Source organism: Schistocerca serialis, chromosome 2, assembly GCF_023864345.2.
Source record: "Schistocerca serialis cubense isolate TAMUIC-IGC-003099 chromosome 2, iqSchSeri2.2, whole genome shotgun sequence".
NCBI lineage: Eukaryota > Metazoa > Arthropoda > Insecta > Orthoptera > Acrididae > Schistocerca > Schistocerca serialis.
In genome coordinates this window covers 1,136,820,902-1,136,840,508 of record NC_064639.1, presented here as the reverse complement: position 1 = coordinate 1,136,840,508, position 19,607 = coordinate 1,136,820,902, and the positions used below count along the sequence as shown (strand labels likewise).

Here is a 19,607-nt window from a genome sequence, read left to right as displayed (position 1 = left end):
ACAACAGTCGTCCAGGGCAGTGCAGAACCGCGATGTATTACTGAACACAGTACGACGCCATTCATCAACAGTTCTTGCCGGTCACGGCTCCACTAGAAACGCAGCGGCTTGTGTTGTGTGTGGGATAGTAATTCTGTAGTATGGCTGTTGCTAGTCTTTGACCAATGGTGTGATGTGACACCATTACTTGTTGTCGGATTGCGGGTGTGAGGACGGGGGTGGGGGGATGTGCCTTGTTATTGTCAGACTTGATCGGCCGAAACCTTGGGACGAGTATGCCAGAACTTCACGTTCCCAAGCAGTCAAACATCGGGCCACTGTCACTTCCGAACGGCTCACAAATCTACATACGTGCACAATTCAACCAGATGGCCAAATGAGAGCCACAATAAGGCCCGCTTCAGACTCTTGTTAGTTGCTGGCAGCGCTGCCTCGTAGGATTATGTGGCATCTCCGTGTTCTTCACAGCAATCCCTCAACATCTGACTTCTTCACAACATTCATATACCCTACCAGATACGGTAACAACGCTTAACATGAACAGCATTCATACACTCCAGTTGCCGAGCTACCTTTCACAAAGCTTTGCTGCTCTATAGTCATTTACACACTCAGCGACACTGTGTACGTATAAGGGGTTGGAATGGTTTCCGATCATGTCTTCCGTGTGCTTCACTGTTTGTGACAGGCAGTGTATATGCCCCTATAAAGCTGCTACATATATAATATTTTTTACTGATCATCTGGGAGATACACATGACAGAAAATAACATGAAAGCATTTTTCATATATTGTTATACCAGTTTAAAAAAAATGAAATGAGTACTCACATAATATCAACATAATGATTGCTCAAAAGGAAAGTTCCTTAACGTCAGATACATGAAGAGAAGGTAAGTCTCCATCACATTGAACCCGCTGGACCTAAGGAGAGGCATCACAATAAATAAAACTCAACATAATAAAAAAAATTAAAATTGAAACAATAAAAATATTTCGAGACAGATCTAAAAAATGCAGCTGTTATCTGTTAGCACATGGATATTCAGTATAGCAAATCACAGTAAAAACTTTCGTGTAACAACGTAAAACCGGCTTTTTTTTCTTTATTGAGGGGGGGGGGGGGGCTGGCAGCAGCGAAATGTGCTGCTCTGCAGCATACAGAAAAGTTAAAAAACGTATTGAGAATATAAACAAACAAGAACAACAGGTGATAAAACGGTGACATTGTAAAAAACTGTAAAATGGCGGGAAGTTGTGGAATTCAAAATATAGAAACACTGTGGTGACGAAACGGATGAAGATACACAAGAAGGAAACAGGCACAATTAAAAAACATGGCGACAGTCTGGTTTCTGTTTCCACGAGACTAAAAACACAACTAGCGACGGTATGGTGGCTGTTCGCAACACTGACAGGGGACTTGCAACACTGAACACTCACTTACAACAGCACTATACAGGTGACATGGCGGGGATGGGGGGGGGGGGGGGGACCTGGACCTAAGAGGGAGAGAAAGGGGGGAGGAGAGAAAAGAAAAAAAGAGGGAACCAATGGAGGGAGGGGACATAGAAAAGCGGGGAGGTGGACGCGAGAAGGAATGGGAAAGGCAGGGGAGGGGAGAGCAAAAAAAGAACTTGGGGGAGAGAAGGAAGACAGCAGCGAGAGGGTAGGCGGGGAAAAAACAGGATGGAAGAGGGGGGGGGGGGAAGAGGGAGCCCGGGGAAAGGACAGAGGGAGGTAGGGGGAGGTGAGGATCAGAGTGGATAGGAGGGATAAATGGAGGGAGAGAGGGCATCATCTGGGAGGGGGACTCGACGGAAGCCACCTTGGGAAAGGAGATGAAGGGTGTAGAGATGGAGGGTAGGGGGGACACAACAGTGAAGGCACGGCAGGGGGCAGGGGCTGGAGAGGAGAGGAGCAACCAGAGGATGAGGGGGATCAAGGTAGTGGGAGGTGTAGAGTACGCGGATATGTTCAAGGAAAAGGAGCAGATGGGGGAAAGGAATGAGGTTGTAGAGGATCCGCATAGGGGATGGGAGGCATATACGTAGGTGAGGTGGAGTGCATCGTGCTTGAGGATCTGGAGGGACTTATAGAATTTGGGGGGGGGGGGGAGATATCCAGGTGGGACTGGCATAACAGAGGATGGGATGGATTAAGGATTTGTAGGTGTGGAGGATGGTAGAGGGTTTCAACCCCCATGTTCAGCCAGAGAGGACTTTGAGGTGGTTGTGGGCTTTGGATTGGATAGAGCAGAGATGAGGGATCCAGGTGAGGCGATGGTCAATGGTGAGGCCAAGGTAGGTGAGGGTGGGGGAGAGGCACACAGGACGGGCGCAAATGGTAGGGGAGAAACCAAGGAGTGAGTGGTACGACCTGGGTCTTGGAAGGATTGATTTTCTGGAGCCACTGGTTACACCATGCAGCAAAAAGGTCAAGGTGATTCTGGAGAAGGCGTTGGGACCGCCGTAGGGTAGGAGCGAGAGCAAGGAAGGTGTCATCGGCGGTGGTGTACTGGAGGGGAGGTTGAGGCATATCTGCCGTGTACAAGAGGTAGAAGAGAGGGGAGAGGACAGAGCCCTAGGGCACACCTGCGGAGGGGTAGAAGGTGCGGGAATCGGCATTATGGATGGTAACGTAGGATGGGCGGCGGGAGTAAAACCGGCTGGTTCCATATTCATATTCAATGCAGAAGTCAGCCAAGTAAGGGAGAGAGGAGGCTTTAGACGCTGACAGGAGCCTCAGATGATGTCTACACGGGTCAGACGAAGACAATGTTCCTTGTAACACCGGCTTCACGATTGGCGTGGAGTGCCAACGTGACAGATATGAGCAGTTTCACAAATGTCAGAGAGTTATATGCAGTTGATTGTTGTCTCGTGGAGCCCATACTACAACGCCACCTGGGAGAAAAGAGTTATTACGGGTTGCTAGAAGGATGTCTCAAATTCAGTTTGCTCATGAGAGTATGTTCATTAAGGAGTACAAGCGAATGAAAAACAGCACTTGTAAATGGTACCTTTTTTCCTTTTCTTGTTCCTTGGTTCCGCATCGGCGCAGGCCTGACAATGCTATTTCCGGATTCTGTACGGTTAGTTTAAGAGATGGCCGACTGCCCGTCCTGTCGCCATTTTTGCCAATTACTCGATGCGGCCTTCCAAGTCTGGAACAACTATTTTTTTACCTATTTTAAACCACCACACAACTAGAGAACTTGAGTGAAGACTACGGTGTCAGAATCAATGCACGTAATTAAAAAAATAGTTTATAATTAAACTGATCACGAGTATCGGTAGGAATTGATTCGCTAATTTCTAAAACGTAGGACTTAGATCGTTATTGCAATATTTCTGGTGTACTGTATAAGAGCCATTTCGTGATTTGTTGCAGTGATAAACATTTATCCCTCTTTTTTCTTATTTTTCAGGTACAGCAATGTCCTTGCTTATAATGCTTCGGAAAAAAAGTTCGAGAGGAAAGGAAGCCGACGGGCGTGAGAGTTGTAATTACCGACAAGAAAACAGCAGGAAGTAACGAATTATCAGCTGGAGGCTGACTATTTTGTTTTGTACCAGCGCTCTTACCTACAAGCCATGCCGGTGGCCGTGGAAGCCCATCTTACCTTGGAAGCTGCTCAGTTTTCGCAGTGCTGCTTTCTAAAATGCCCTTTGACAACATGTAGATGGGTGTGGACGAACAGGTGATGACAGGACGACAATATGCTTCAAGAATACCACCAACAGCCCCCATTTAGTACTACTAGTAGCGAAATTTGGACAGAGCGTTTATCAGTTGCGTAGATGGTTTGTGACAATGAAAACCCTGATTGACAGGGTTTGGTTACAACATTTACATTCATAAACCAGAGCAGTGGCGAACTGTTAACAGTAAGTCCATTTTACGCGTGTATACCACTAATTAATATAATGTACAGGAAAGTAAAATGAGGTAAAGAGTTACTGGTAAAGAATTAGTACATAAATAATTACACTTATAAAATAAGGACAGAATAACAATAAACGACTCCAGCAAACAGTCACTAATGTATGGTGCAAAATAATTCTAAAAGTCCAGAATAAAATCCTTTTATTTGCGTCTGTGATCACATCATATAACAGCTAGTCTAAGGACCAATTAACTTTGTGATCATAGACGGAAATAAAAGGATTTTATTATACACTTTCTGCATCGTTGTTCTATTCGCGGCTATGTCGCAGCTTGTGATAATAAAGCACAGATACAAACAGTCCTCATTATCTACGAAGTCAAAATCAATCGAGAAAAAGGACTTCCTGTTGACACGAATATGAGAAGCCGGTTTGCAATTTATCTTTAGAATTATGTTATGAACAGAATTTTTGTCCAGGATTGTCCATGACTGTAGCTTATAAGTCACAGATGTCTTTACTGTTCAAACCACATCTTTAGTCATAAGTACATATTTTCCTGTTCGAGTCCCACGTTTTTCGGAGATAGAACGTTGTTTCCAATGAATACATTAACATTTTGGGATGTTCCATGTATTTCCTTTTCTCACTAAGCAATAAATGAGGAACACAGTTGTTAGTTTTACAAGAAAAGCGTGTCAAAGAAAATTAACGAATACATACAGGATGTTTATGGTTACTTTCAAAAGATTATCTTCTGCACTAGTGAAAAACTTCCGATTCACATTTACGCGTCAAGAAATTCAACATGTTAATGATTGTGCTGCATTGTCAAAATGACACAATTGAACTTATTAGGTTGCAATGCAGAAGAAAACGATGAAGTAAAATAAAATTACTCACAGAAGTGGAGGTTGAATACTATTATTTTTGTACCTTTGTTTTCTAAGTCATAATGTACGAGAGTCGCAAGACGTAATCTGCTTAACGAATTTACTCAATAAAAATTAGCAGTTTTAATGAGAACGGTTGTCAAAATTTTTGTTTACAATTTCTTGAACGCTCCTTGCACTTACGTCTATCAGCTAGGTTTTGACTTCACATAAATCTGTGACGAAGCTTTCCTTGCTTTCGTAGCAACTTTCTAACATGACTACAGAACCACGCTAGGTCTTTCTCGTCCCTCATAACCTCACTCCGCACATATTGGTACAAAGCGTATAGTATAGAGTGTATTGTACAATACTTTTGAATTTTATCGATTTGTGCTCTACACCTTCGTCCTCAACACTGAATATTTGATGTCGACTAATGAGGTACTACGCGTCTTGTATCCTGTCAGTCTGGCGAAGCAAAAGTATCTTCCTGCCTTTCTTAATTTTCCTTATAACAGACGCAACCATGGCTGTCACACAGTTTAATGATCACTGACGCCATCCTATACGTTAGCTGACCTTAAATGTTCGTGTCTGTTTAACTGTCGAAGCTCTAAGAAGTTTCCCTCACGAAGCAGTTTCTCTACCTGCTCGAAATAATTTTCAGAACAGATACAACAGTCTCGTACGATGCCCTGTGTCTAATGAGACTTTCAATTTCTTGACTCTCCCATTCTGCAGATGACAAATACAAGTCTCTCTCTATTTCAGTGGCTTGATCCGGAAACTTGCCATCGACATTCTTCAGCTTTTCTCCGAAATGCTCAGCCACCACAAGTCCAGACGCAGATCGTCTAAAGAACCATCAGATAACTATTTTTGAACCACCTCTTATAGTCAGCTTCACATAATTACGATAGTGGAATGTTCTCGATGATTAACGTACAGATGTAATGGACCGGTTGACGTTATAATCTGAAAGTACGGCTGGCTCGCTTGCGATGTCCACAAGAATTTTCGTATGTGCGAAATGCTGAAATTATCGTTCTGAACAGTTTGCACACCGTCTTAAGCCAAATTCATGAACGATAAATCAAGAGATAATCTTTAGACCTGCTATCGGCCTGGGACCTGCGCATGGCAATAGAGGAACAAATCTGCTGCTCAATATGACGCCAACGCTTGCTTGAATTATTTGTCCGCTACATTCGCAAAATATTGTGAAATGTATTGCAGTACTGACGTAAAAACAAAAATATAGAACAAGAAAATATAGTTTCTAAAAGATTATGCATCCATTTGCGATGGAAGTCATAAAAGGGAAACATGTTGTTGTTGTGGTCATCATTCCAGTCCGAAGATTGGTTTGACGGAGCTCTCGATGTTGATTTATCCTGTACAAGCCTTTTCATTTCCGAATAACTACTGCAACCCACATCCTTCTGAATCTGCTTACTGCATTCATCTCCTGGCCTGGCTTTACAATTTTTGCCCCACACACTTCCCGCCAGTACTAAATTGGTGATCCCTTGATGTGTCATAATGTGTCTTATCAACTGATCCCTTCTTTTTGCCAAGTTCTGCCACAAATTTGATTTCTTCCCTCTTCTATTCAACACATTCTCATTAGTTACATGACCTACCCAACCAATCTTCACCTTCCTTTTGTAGCACTACTACATTTCAAAAACATCTGTTCTCTTCTTGTCTGAACGGTTTATCATGCACGTTTCACTTTCTTACAAAGTTACACTCCAGACAAGTGCCTTCAGAAAATATTTTCTAACACTTAAATCTATATTAGATGTTAACAAATTTCTCTTAATCACAAATGCTTTTCTTGCCATTACCAGTATACATTTTATATCTTCTCTACTTTAGCCAGCATCAGTTACTTTACTGGCCAATTACTAAAACTCATCTGTTACTTTTAATGTCTCGTTTCGTAATGTGATCCCCTCAGCATCGCCTGATTTAATTCGACTACATTCCATTATCCTTTTTTATGTTCATATTATATCCTCAAGGCGCTGTCCATTCCTTTCATCTTCTCTTTCACGTTCTTTGCTATCTCTGACAGAAATACCATGTGACAGACAAATCTCAGAGATTTTATTTTTTACCCCTGAACTTTTATTCTATTTCAAATTCTTCTTTGGTTTCCTTTTCCTGCTTGCTAAATGTACAGACCGAATAAGACTGGGGATAAGGTACAACCCTGTCTCAATCCTTTTTCAATTACTCTTCCCTTTCATGTCCCTCGACTCTTCTAACCGCCATTTAGTTTCTGTACAAGTTGTAAAAAGCCTTTCATGCCCTGTACTTTACACCTGATGAACATCAACAAAAGCAAAACGAGGATAATGGAATGTAGTCGAATTAAGTCGGGTGATGCTGAGGGAATTAGATTAGGAAATGAGACACTTAAAGTAGTAAAGGAGTTTTGCTATTTGGGGAGCAAAATAACTGATGATGGTCGAAGTAGAGAGGATAATAAAATGTAGACTGGCAATGGCAAGGAAAGCGTTTCTGAAGAAGAAAAATTTGTTAACATCGAGTACAGATTTAAATGTCAGGAAGTCGTTTCTGAAAGTATTTGTATGGAGTGTAGCCATGTATGGAAGTGAAACGTGGACGATAAATAGTTTAGACAAGAAGAGAATAGAAGCTTTCGAAATGTGGTGCTACAGAAGAATGCTGAAGATTAGATGGGTAGATCACATAACTAATGAGGAGGTACTGAATAGGATTTGGGAGAAGAGGAGTTTGTGGCACAACTTGACTAGAAGAAGGGATCGGTTGGTAGGACATGTTCTGAGACATCGAGAGATCACCAATTTAGTATTGGAGGGCAGCGTGGAAGGTAAAAATCGTAGAGGGAGACCAAGAGATGAATACACTAAGCAGATTCAGAAGGATGTAGGCTGCAGTAGGTACTGGGAGATGAAGAAGCTTGCACAGGATAGAGTAGCATGGAGAGCTGCATCAGGACTGAAGACCACAACAACAACACTCAGTCAGACTTGTCGTAAGCTTCCTCTAAGTCAACAAATGGTATCAACGTAGGTTTGCCCTTCCTTAGCCAATTTTTTGAAAAGAAATCGTAGGGTCGGTATAGCCTTGCGTGTTTCCTGAATTATTGAAAATGAAAAAAAAAAATACTTTCACATTCGTCAAGCCATTGTACAGTGCACGCAGAAGGGTACATCGTACTGATATTAGCGACTTTCTGCGCTATTCCATTCGCATATGGAGCAAGGGCATAAGATGTATATGCCTCAGTATGCACCGTAATTTCTCTTACACTCATGAGTACTACGCGATGTATTGTATACGGCAGTGGCACCAAAACTGTTACACAGTCTTCCTCGAATATCGTTTCTCTCAGTGTTTCGCGTAAGGACGATGCTTTCCTCCCGAAGATTTCCCCTTAAAGCGGGGATTTGAGTATCCTTTCACACCCTCTGTAGCGATCCGTTACGATCCTGGCAGCGCAACTCTCAATTCCTGCTAGCACGTCTACTTGATAAATATCCCAAACGTTGCAGCAGTACTCTAGGATCGGTCGCAGCAGCGCCTCTTTCTTTACTGATGCACCCCAATTTCCTACACACAAAAATGTTAAATTCGCCTTTCCTGCAGCTTTTGGCGTGGTTATGTAAGGTGCAGCGCTCCTCTGCAAATAATGATAATACAAGCCTACGTTCATAAATTTAGCGAACGTTAAATTCAGTTATTACGCAAGAGAGGGAAGTGTCTTTGTACTATTCAGTCCTTTTACAGTTTCTTTGTTCGTTTTATCATTACAAGTAGCGCAGGACCATGACGCAACGTTTCTTGTAACAAGGCGCAATGCAAGGCGGTTTCAGGTGACGTAAGTCCATGACATAGCAGGATCCAGAATGGTCTAGCGGAACGACAATTCTGCCGAGACGCACTGAGAACAAAATGAGAGCGAACAACCCTCTGGGGTGTTACCTGTGACGCTTCCTTACTCTTGTTTTTTGCATAATATCAAACAAAAATAAATACCGACCGAGAAATCCTGCAGAGTACGACAATACATTTGTAGTGAGAAAAAGTGAAATACGTCTCTTGAATATAGCATTACATTAATTTTAAGGGGCAAGACGCCGCCACCCGTTGCCTACCAATTCTTTTGACTGTATTATGCTAGAACGAAGCTATCTCATGGGCAACCGTTCACTGTTAGTAGAGCAGGTGGGTGAGACTGAAACGGAGCGATGGTCAGGTGTGACCTTCAAAGCGGCACTATAACTTGCATGTGCATACGCATGTGCTTCTCCTCACATTTAGTTAGCAACAGAGTTAAATTAGTTCCCTTTGAGATATTGCAAACTGATTCGCATGTGGAGCGTTCATTCCATTTCATATCGCTTCTTAATATAACACTAACATAAGCTGTCGTAAATCTGAAGGTCTGAACGCCACACCGCTTTATTAGGTATGGTCCTATTGAAGGTGGTATGTCCTCTTCCTCCAACCTTTGAACTAACTTTGCATCGAAGTTTCCCGCGGGAGCATCGTTATACAAAATCTTCTCGGTGGTGAGAACGCGCCCGATCGGAGTTAAAACTCGAGCTTTCGAAGATCTGCCTGTCTTCTTTGTCAGGAGACGACTGTGCCGGGAGGGAAGTCTACTTCCTTCATAGTGACGTTCGAGCTTGTCATTGGTCGGGCGCCGTCGCTAGGAATTCTAACTTCTATGGCGGTGACGTCACCTGGAGAGGGCGAGGCCAACGAGGTAGACAGCCCGTGGCGCGTACGTCACAGCACGTGACACTGTAGATCTTAAGCCTAGTTTACACGACGACATTGGGTTGCGCCACTCGCGTGGAATGAGCTGCACGCAGATGGTTTCATATTTGATTTTAGACATGGCGAAACCAGTATACACTTCAGTTTCGTCGTTTTGTGGGTTCCTGAGTCCTGTCTGAAATGAAAGTTTTGGCAGCTGCACGTCGCACGAGTTGTGATAGAGTTAAAGCTTGTTGGTGAAATCGCTGCATAAGGAAAAAAAAAGAAACGTATTTAGATTCGTTACTGGATAAAGAAAAGACGTCAGCTCGGCTGCTCAGCATCCTTGCTGAAATAATTTATAATGGAAGACCCAAGAAGTTCTTTTAACTATCGTAGAATGTCACCAGAACAGTTCACGTTTCTGCTAAATAGAGTTAATTATGCGATAAGGAATAAAGGTACTGTAATACATGAAGCACTGTCTCCAGAACAGAAATTACATATAAGTTGTGTGCATTACAATCGAGAACACTGGGCATGCTATAAGATGCGATTTTAGTTGGTGATGACGCTTTTTCATTAACACCAATAATTATTAACAGTAATAATTATTAACACTAACAGCAGTAATTATTCGAAGCAGGCAGCATTAAGAAGAGAATGGTTTGCAACTACTTTCTTGAAGATAGATCTGTACAGTGGCAATATTTCAAAATTCAAACATATGTGAATTGGACGTTTTAAGTAGATAAATATTGAGTAAAGAATGCAGCTTCTTCATTTGTGTAGCGTTCCCTCCAGTCAACAATACTCCTTAAAAAAAATAGTCGTCGAACTGGAACGATGGGATTTTTCTCTTAAAGACGAGAGTATTTCCACAGCTAGACTTACATTTGCTTGTATTTTTCCTAATTTAGTTGTGTACGTGCTCCTAATTCAATAAATTTTGCCCTGTAGCTCAGATACTGTCAAACTATCTATCTTCTGATCGCACGTGAGCAGCAATATGTTGCTTATTTTTGTAATCAGCATCACTGAAACCCCACAAACACCTATGCAAAGCATAGATATCCAAAAAGCGAACATTATTCTCCGTTCCACACTTCATATTTCAGTTTGTATACACTTTACGAACACACATAACCTCTTTGTCACGCAACTAGTGTCGCCAAAGTTCGAACACGCCGAAAGAGTTTAGTTTCACCGCCGAGTTGCGCAACCGCGCGGCGCGCATGCGCAATGGCCGGTAGCGCAGTTGCCTTCAACCTAGTGTCGTCGTGTAAACTAGGCTTTACGAGTCCCAGCAGCCGTTTCCGCCGCGAGTGAGTAACTATTTCAGACGAGTTTCATCATTCTTGACTGTGCGTTAAAAAACATTCGAGCTCACGAAAGCTCAAGGAAAAGTTACCATTAGTGGGTGCCATTTTCCGCAGCTGTATTCAGTACCTCCCCATTACCCGATCTGCACAACTTACCTTCAGCGCTGTTCCGCAGCACAACATTTGAAAAATTTCTGTCCTCTTCTTGTCTGAAGTGAATATCGTCCACGTTTCACTTCCGTACAAAGCTGCACTCCAGACAAATACTTTCAGACAAGTCTTCCTAACACCTAAGTTTGTATTAGATGCAAAGAAATTCCTCCTCTTCGGCAATGCTTTCTGTGCTACAACTATTCTGCATTTTATATCCTCTCTACTTCATCCATTATCAGTTAGTTTGCTGCCCAGATGGCAAATCTCATTTACTACTTTCAGTGTCTCATTCACAATCCCATTCCTTCGGCATCATCTGTATCGAGATGCCAGTATAACAGCAGTCTTAAGATGCAAGCGACTAAACGGCGGGCTGGACAACTGGCTCGGATGGAAGACGACAGGTGGCCACGGAAGCTGCTGGTTTTCATCGCCACAGGTAGGAGACTCCTTCAAGGCCAAGGAAGAGGTGGATGGATGGCCTCCTTGAAGACCTGCAGCAGTTAGCGGCAGGTTTGGACGGGTGGTGGATGGCAGCGATGGATAGAAAACAGTGGAGAAGGAAACTTGTAGTAGCGCGCCGTCCTTTGGGCCCGATCGTGTAAAAGAAATGGAGATGGAACATAGACTACTGTGTGTGTGTGAATGTTATGAATGTTTTTCGATATCGAACAATTCCTCTAAAGAAATCAATTCGCATTCACAAGCATCGATTTGGTGATCGATTCGTTCACTTAACCCAGAAGTCTAGATGGCGGTATTCAGGTTTCGGTATCGTACCCAGCTTTCGATATTTTACTGGTAAAAAAAAAAAAAAAAGGGTGACAGGCCAGATACTGTTTACGACATACATAAATATTTTTAGTTCCCTAAGACTGATCACATGCTGTGATGCTGTGAGGATCCTATATCCTCGCACGTCGACATACTTGCCTTCTTGGTGACATTCAGTCATAGATTTTGTTTCTGCTTAGCGTGAGCGCTTGTGTTAAACGCAGTGACTGCGGTATTAGGCAAGCAGTGAAGTTCAGGTCATGTGCTTGCCGGCATTCTTCGGACATACTTGCTAATTTGATTTCAGTATAATTATTCGCGTCGCGTTCTTATTGCTTTTAAGGTTTCAGAGTGAAATGACCAGTTCTGTATCGTGACATGTGAAATATTACTAAAACCGAGTGTATTTAAAAGCTTTTCACTTTCAACATTTGCCGGCCGTTGTGGCCAAGCAGTTCAAGAGGCTTCAGTCCGGAACTGCGTGACTGCTACGGTCACAGGTTCGGATCCTGCCTCGGGCATGGATGTGTGCGATGTCCTTAGGTTAGTTTGGTTTAATTAGTTCTAAGTTCTAGGGGACTGATGACCTCAGATGTTCTGTTTGGGAGTGGAACAGGGAGAGAAGATGCTAGTTGTGGTACGAGGTACCCTCCGCCACGCACCGTATGGTGGATTGCGGAGTATGTACGTAGATGTAGATGTAGATATTAAGTCTCATAGTGCTCAGAGCCACTGAACTTTCAACATTTTGTTGACAGCGGATCAGCACCTGTGTTAAATTTCATAAAGTATTTATTAACGATTCTGTCAATAGCTGCAGTACGTACGTTGGGCGACTAGTTTCAAATCTTACAGGTTCATTTTGAAGTCTGGCCTACTGAGGCTGCACTGTCAGTGCCTGATTTTGATAACGAACGTCAAATTGGCAACACTTGCTTTGTAAAATGTTTGCAGAATGAATAAGACAATCCATACGTGCCTCTTAGAAATTCAAAAAGGTCAAAAACAGGGAAATACACGATAATACTCGTCCAACACCATATGTTTCTCTTTAGACTACCTGGCCAAAGTGCTAACGCAAAGATAAACTTGAATGGGAGAGAAAAATTGGATCTTTGACGGCGCATTCAAGTTTACCGTTTAAATCTTTGTCCGTACCTCGTGGTCTAGGGTTTAGCCTCGGTGCCTCTAGATCGCGGGGTCCCGCATTCGATTCCCGCCCAGGGCGGAGATATTTATCTCTTGGAGACTAACTGTTTGTGTTCTCCTAATTGTTTCATATCGTCTTCATCATATATATGCATAAGTAACCGAAGAGGCGTCAAATATAAAGACTTGCGCTAGGCGGCAGAAACAATTTCATTTCAACCATCATTTCCTCTCATTGAATATCTGAACAGTGAGACATAATAAACCAGTTAACGAGCAGAACCGTGGGTAGGCTCACGACTGTTGCACGTGTCTCCCTGTCTGGGATGGGGAGACTCCTGCGTCTTGGCACGGTAAATCAGAGATATGCGCGACTTTACACCATTGGATGCGCACCCTTGCCTCTTCGTGCAACGGCCACATGCACCAACTGCATACGGAAAGTTGCACGGTTACAAACGCACCTTTATCCTGTCTTATGCTGTAACCAAGCAGTGAGTAGCCCGCTAAACATTTTAGACGCCTCTGTTTCTCTTGACCGATGTCCAAGTAACCGAGTCCAGTACATTACAGTAATTTCCCTATTCTCTGAACCAGCATTCATTATACTGTTCACACGATGTGTCTAAAACTACGTTTAACGCAGCAGTCGTGTGGTTTATGATACGGCACGTCAAACATGTCAGACTATGTTGAGACACAAAGCAAGAAACATATTATTTCCTCCAGTGGAGCATGATAGGGAGATGGTGTGACTCTGACATACTACGACCCTGCACCTCGCACTATTAACTGGCTTGCGGATTACAGAAAGGTCATGCAGCGTAAAAGTAACCTAATGAACAGCAGGATGTCTGTAAATAAAAATTATTATCGCTTTTTACATGCAATGCAAGCATATTTGCACTCGCTCTGACACTAGGTTTCAGAGCAGAAGACATTGATCCACACGCCAGAGTATACATTTAATCATTTCTACGAAACGACAGCAATCCGACAAAATTCAGTAACCCTGCTGGAGAATAAATCATTTTCTTCGTTAGTTTGATATATGGAAGACGACAGGTGGCTCTGTCGGGAGGAAAGGTAGGTTTGATTTATCTGTTATACCGGAGCGCCACGCTGTGCAGGGCGGAGACCGGGGATTCCCCCGGCAGCTCACGTGCGCGGCGAGACACCGGCCGTAAATCGCGAGACGAGAAAGCGGCCCGGCCGGCTCTTGATGCGGGGGTGGAGAGGCGGTGTGGGGGCGGAAGAGAGCAGGGGGGGCGGGGAAGAGGAGGAGGGGGGGCGGCAGAAACTGGGCCGCCGCCAGACGTGGATGCGGATAGCGCCGCAGCGGCAATTAGTCGGCCCGGACACGACCTGCCGCGGGGAACGAGCGTGCGACCGCAGATAAGAAGTCGCCGTGAGGCACGGCCGCCCACTAACGGCACCCAACGAGACCGCCGACTAAAGCACTGGGCGGCTCTCCGTCATCGCGGGCAAAACACCGCAGTTTATGACTCGATGTTCTAACACTTGTAACCTGAGCACGCTAGAAACCAGCACTCCCACCCGCATTGCTGTAAAGGTATGTTGTCCAAGACGCGACGCACACTATCGACTACGACGGGTCGCTACGTGACGTCAGAAGTTGTCTGCTGGCGCATGCGCAGTTCGAGTTTGGGATGCGACGCGCGACTGTTGCGGCAGCTGCCGCAGCACTGCACCAGTGAGCAGTGTTGCGACGGAAGTTGCACGACACAAAGACGTACGGCTGCCAGAAAGATGTCGAGCCAGTACTTATCGCATGATGTACTGTGAAGCGACAATGCAATACTCACGGGAAGTAATAGCCAAACCCAATGTCGCTATGATTTACCTACCACATCATATACAAAATATAATTGATGGCAAGGCGATATTAAACTAATTTCAACGTTTTTTCGCTCTGTTGAAAAACGTTAATTTTTGACATTTGTTGGTTTTGTTAGGACGTCTACTTCTACTTGGGTATCCTCTGCCGGGTTGAGAAGAAAATACTAGAGGTGAGTAATTTATTCTCTTCGCAAGAATGAGAAGAAAATATATTGAAGACAGCATGTCTTTTCTTTTAAGAAACCTACATTTCGTGGCATTTTAAATGAAATTGTCAAGAGCATATGGAGAAATATTAGTAACTCATACCGGGGAAATATATGACATAAAATGGTTTCATTAGGTCCACATGTGTCAGCGAAACAAAACAAATGCATTCTCTATCGTGTGATCACCACACGATTCACGTTGCGCGTCGACAGAACCGGCGGCCAGTCGCGACGCTCCCGGAGATATTGAGCCCAAATCTCGGACACAGAGATCGATATCATTCTGATCTCAACTTTAAAAATAATTTCGATATGTTAGCTTCTTTTCATCGGCAACGATGTATGACCTAACGCGAACCATACGCAAAGTAGCCAGCGACCACATTTCTCACTGTACACAATTCAAATTTTATGCAGTAGGTTACTTGTAAATTAATTATCGGAATAATTGTGACGAATATCGGAAAAATAGACACCTCATTATCAAGCTGTGATGCGAAACTGTAAGATACGCAAACATCAATTTTTTGTGCCTTTTACTTTCCTCACAATCGATAGAGAAGTAATATACAGCGAAAAAAACACGCAAAACCGGAAGAGATACTTTTCAATTTTTTAATGTAAAAGGAGAATCTATATCGAAAAACTAACTCTCGGAGCCGATGTAACTTTGTTCCATTAACATACAGTATTTTTTACAGCAAGAAAATCGGAATTCTTATTTTTCTTGTGTATTTGAATCCGCCGCCGCCGACCAGAGCTTGGGAAACAGCGACGACTCCTGTCGTGTTGCGACGTTGTCGCTGTCTGCCACGGTGGGAAAAGAGGAGGGGGCAGCGTCGCAGTCGCAGCCAACTGTCGCGTCTTGCGCAACGTAGCTTAACTATTACTACACCTATCTTTGTTCTGCTGTGTTGTGAATACAGGGTGGCGCACGAAATGTGTTACCAATTGTTTATTTCACAATTTACGACGCACATTAGATATCCCGCTGGGATCTCTACAGCAGTACCAGCAGAGCTTGGAAAAACAAATGAGTTACGACATGACGTGTAATTCACGATACTGCCGCTAGGAGACTAGCAAGCAGTAGAGTTGGGCAACACGATTCTTTTTCCCGATTCGATTCCTACGATTCAATCTCACATTGCGAATCGATTCCTACGATTCGTCCACGATTCATTCTAGTCTGCGATGGCACGATTCTTACGGAATGCAAAAAGTTCTACATCTTACTCATAGATGGCAGGACATGTCTGAAATTGTCAATGGAGTTAGAATCGAACTGTGTCATGATAAGATATGCCAGAAGTAGTTTATTTATGTGTAAACATGCATATGACGTTACAAGTGTGATTCTCGATTTATACGTGTAATGCCTTAATTGATGAAAGGTCACGTTTGATTTGATTGCATCTATTGTTTTATTTCAGTATGCCAGGAAAGAGGAGTCGATTTGTGCGAAAGTTGGTGCAAAATTACGTGGTATGCCAGTTTGGTTGTATAGCTTGATCGTATCTAACTACAGACGTCTGTTTTATAGTAACAAAATCTAGCAGTGAGGCAGACGTGGTTTGGTTCATATCATCCTATGTTTTTCTGTGCTAAGATGTCTTCCCAAGTCCACATCACCTTTGTAATTCTTAACGCAGCTGACAGCCCTCCCACACAGCAAATTTAGCTTAACTTTCGATTCTTCTAAACACAAAGCATACGTATTTTGCTTTTAATTTGTCTGTGAACTTGCCGCTGCCACTACTGTTTACGTGAGAAGACGACATACTTCTAAACAGTAGGATTCAATCGTATACAGCGACATTATATCACTAAAATTTAATATGAATCTGAACACGATAACATTCGAAAACTCGAACTTGAAATTACTAACTAAAAAGCTTTTGTTTAAAGATAAACTTAAAAATCAAAATCCGTGTCTAAATATAAAATTTTATCCAAACTGTTAAAGCCGTTCCCAAGAAACAGGAAATTCGCGTTTTTATTTAAAAAATTCTTTTGTGTAAAATCGCGTGCTGTCACATAAAGACAGATAAACATAAAAACCAAAACCTTAAGTACATTCAATACGTACTAACAAAGTTTTACGAGATGGCGTTATAAAAACATGTGAAATAGCGTTTTTATAATATAAAATTGCGTTTTTACGAATGGAACTATGTAGGTGAACTCAAAAAGCAAAAACCAGTCTAAATACAAAATTTCATCCAAATCGTTAGGGCCGTTTTCGAGATACGCGAAATATAATACATAATCGTGTGTATAGAAGGTGTGTGTGTTTTGCATTGCATCTGCAACAAATACGAGGTACGTATTTATTCATCATACTTGGATTTCTTGATTTTAATCGTCTGTCTTGGGAGCTGTGTACTCGCTGTATATCGTTTCTGTCATCGCTAGTTCTTGTATTACTCGCGCATACTAAGGTGACGTCGGCGCGGTGGCTGATGGTAGCGATAGTAAATGGGAAATGCCTTTACGCTCGTTCCCGTCAGCCACCGCCAAGTGTCAGCTTGGTTTTCACGAGTAATATTACGGCCCAAGTGTCATCTTGGTTTTCACGAGCAATATTACGGCCCACGGACTTCGTTTGTTCGTTCCGAGCTTCCTTTGTTCACACGCATCCTCCACTTGACTGCCATCTGGCAGTCATAATCATTAGGCACGACTCGGCATGATTCGGAAGTTGCCTCCGAAAAATAACGTACTAAGAATCGATGAATCGTTGGAACTTGGAATCGTCACGACTCGCAAACACGCAATCGTTCTTACTACTCTTTTGAACGACGATTCGTCCGTATCACGATTCGATTCTTACGATTCTTTATTTAGTGCCGTTCAAATGAACGACTCATTCACGAATCGCCACAACTCTAGTAAGCAGCAATGGCTGACAATGGAAGACTGACGACACAGCAAGATCGGCAATTGTGTTAATTTTTCATGAAACGAAAAGCCTTGTTGTGACTCAGAGGCGTTTTCGACAACAGTTTAACACACGATGCGTCCCTTGCAAGAAGACCATCCACAGGTTGTACGATAAATGTGTACAGGAAGGAACAGTATTGGAAGCGAAGCGACCTCGGTCTTAGCCTGTTTGTTCGCCGGAGAATATTGAAGCGGTACGAGTTGCTGTACAGAGTGTAGAAAGGCAGCAGTGCAACTGGGAATATCCAGACGCTCCGTTCAACGCATTCTTAAAAGTGACCTCCATATGTACCCATACAAGATGACCTGTGCACAGAAGCTCACTGAAGAACGCAAGCAGCAGAGACTACTGTTTGCTCAGTGGGCGGAGGATAGGGAAGAAACTCTCACCAACGTTTGGTTTTCAGACGAGGCGCATTTTCATTTAGACGGTGTGGTTAACAAACAAAATGTACGCTTTTGGGCCACTGAAAACCCACAAGTGCTTCATGAACGACAACATTATGCTCCGAGAATTACAGCGTGGGCAGCAATTTCCAGTCACGGACTTATTGGACCCTTTTTCTTTGAAGAAACTGTGAAGAGTGAGCGTTATTTGAGCATGCTTCGCAATAGCTATGCAAGATGGAGCAAGGCCACATACTGCAAACACTGTCTTGGAGTTTTTACGCGAGCATTTCGACATGCGGATCATTTCATTCAGGTTTCCAGGTCGCTTCAATGACGGACAAAATTGGCCCCTCAATAGTCCAGACCTCAATCCATGTGATTTTTTTCTTTGGGGGTACCTAAAGGAAAAAATGTTCCCGAAACGTCCACGTGACTTAACGGAGTTCAGAAGACTTATTCTTCAAGCTTGCAGTGAAATTGCGGAAAACATGTGCCGTAGGGTAATCACTAACTTCGGTGTTCGTTTGAAGGAAGTTAGGAAACGAAATGGTAGACATATTGAGCATGTGCTGAGTTAGAACAAATGTCCATGGACGGCTCTTCATTGTAGTATATGTTCCTTTCAGATTGTATTGACAATAAAGTTTATATTCAAAAACAAAATGGTGACACATTTCGTGCGCCACCCTGTAGATCTTTTGTGTTGCGAATAGATCTTTTTTAACATCGATTGCTGACGAGTTCAGTTGACACTCCCCGTAGTGGTGGTGCTCTTCTAGAACTGTTGACTGAATGTTTACTGAAAAGTATCACTCCAGTTGCCGATTACGCTGTAGTTTTCTTCATGCAAACGTTTTCGACTCAACTGTAAGTTAACGTGGCTGTCGGGAACAGAAGTACCGCGTGGTTATAACTAAAGTGCAGCTATTCACGGTGGTCCAGTATGGGCAAGGATACTTGGTAGATGTGCCTAAAGGGTTACTGCATAACCGATTTACACTGGCAAAACAATTAGTTCCAATCGTAACCACCAGGCACAAATCTAGCGCTGTACACTGTTTGCAACCAGAACGGGCGTGAAATGTATGGCTATCGAGAACAGAGCCCGTGCATTGTTAGTGAAACTATTTTATGTGAACGACAGTAATTACAGCCGACAGAAAGATCTAAGGAGAGGCGCGACGCCAACGAAAGGTTTAAAGAAGATAATAATGAAGTTCGAAAACACGAATGAGCTTGGTCTTCCCGGTGGAAGTTACACTGCTGGCCACCGTAAATGCAACA

At 43.1% G+C, this 19,607-nt stretch overlaps 1 protein-coding gene across 2 annotated transcripts in view; it reads right to left on the bottom strand.

The window, feature by feature from the left end:
- Positions 1–19,607, bottom strand: part of LOC126458600 (ankyrin repeat and fibronectin type-III domain-containing protein 1) — a 688,593-nt gene that overhangs the window by 417,609 nt on the left and 251,377 nt on the right. For both annotated transcript variants that reach the window (XM_050095753.1, XM_050095754.1), the window contains exon 2: positions 831–924. Coding sequence is in view for 1 of the 2 variants with exons in the window: in XM_050095754.1 (XP_049951711.1) it covers positions 831–843 (13 nt within the window). In the remaining variant the exon portion in view is untranslated. The remainder of the gene's footprint in view (positions 1–830; positions 925–19,607) is intronic.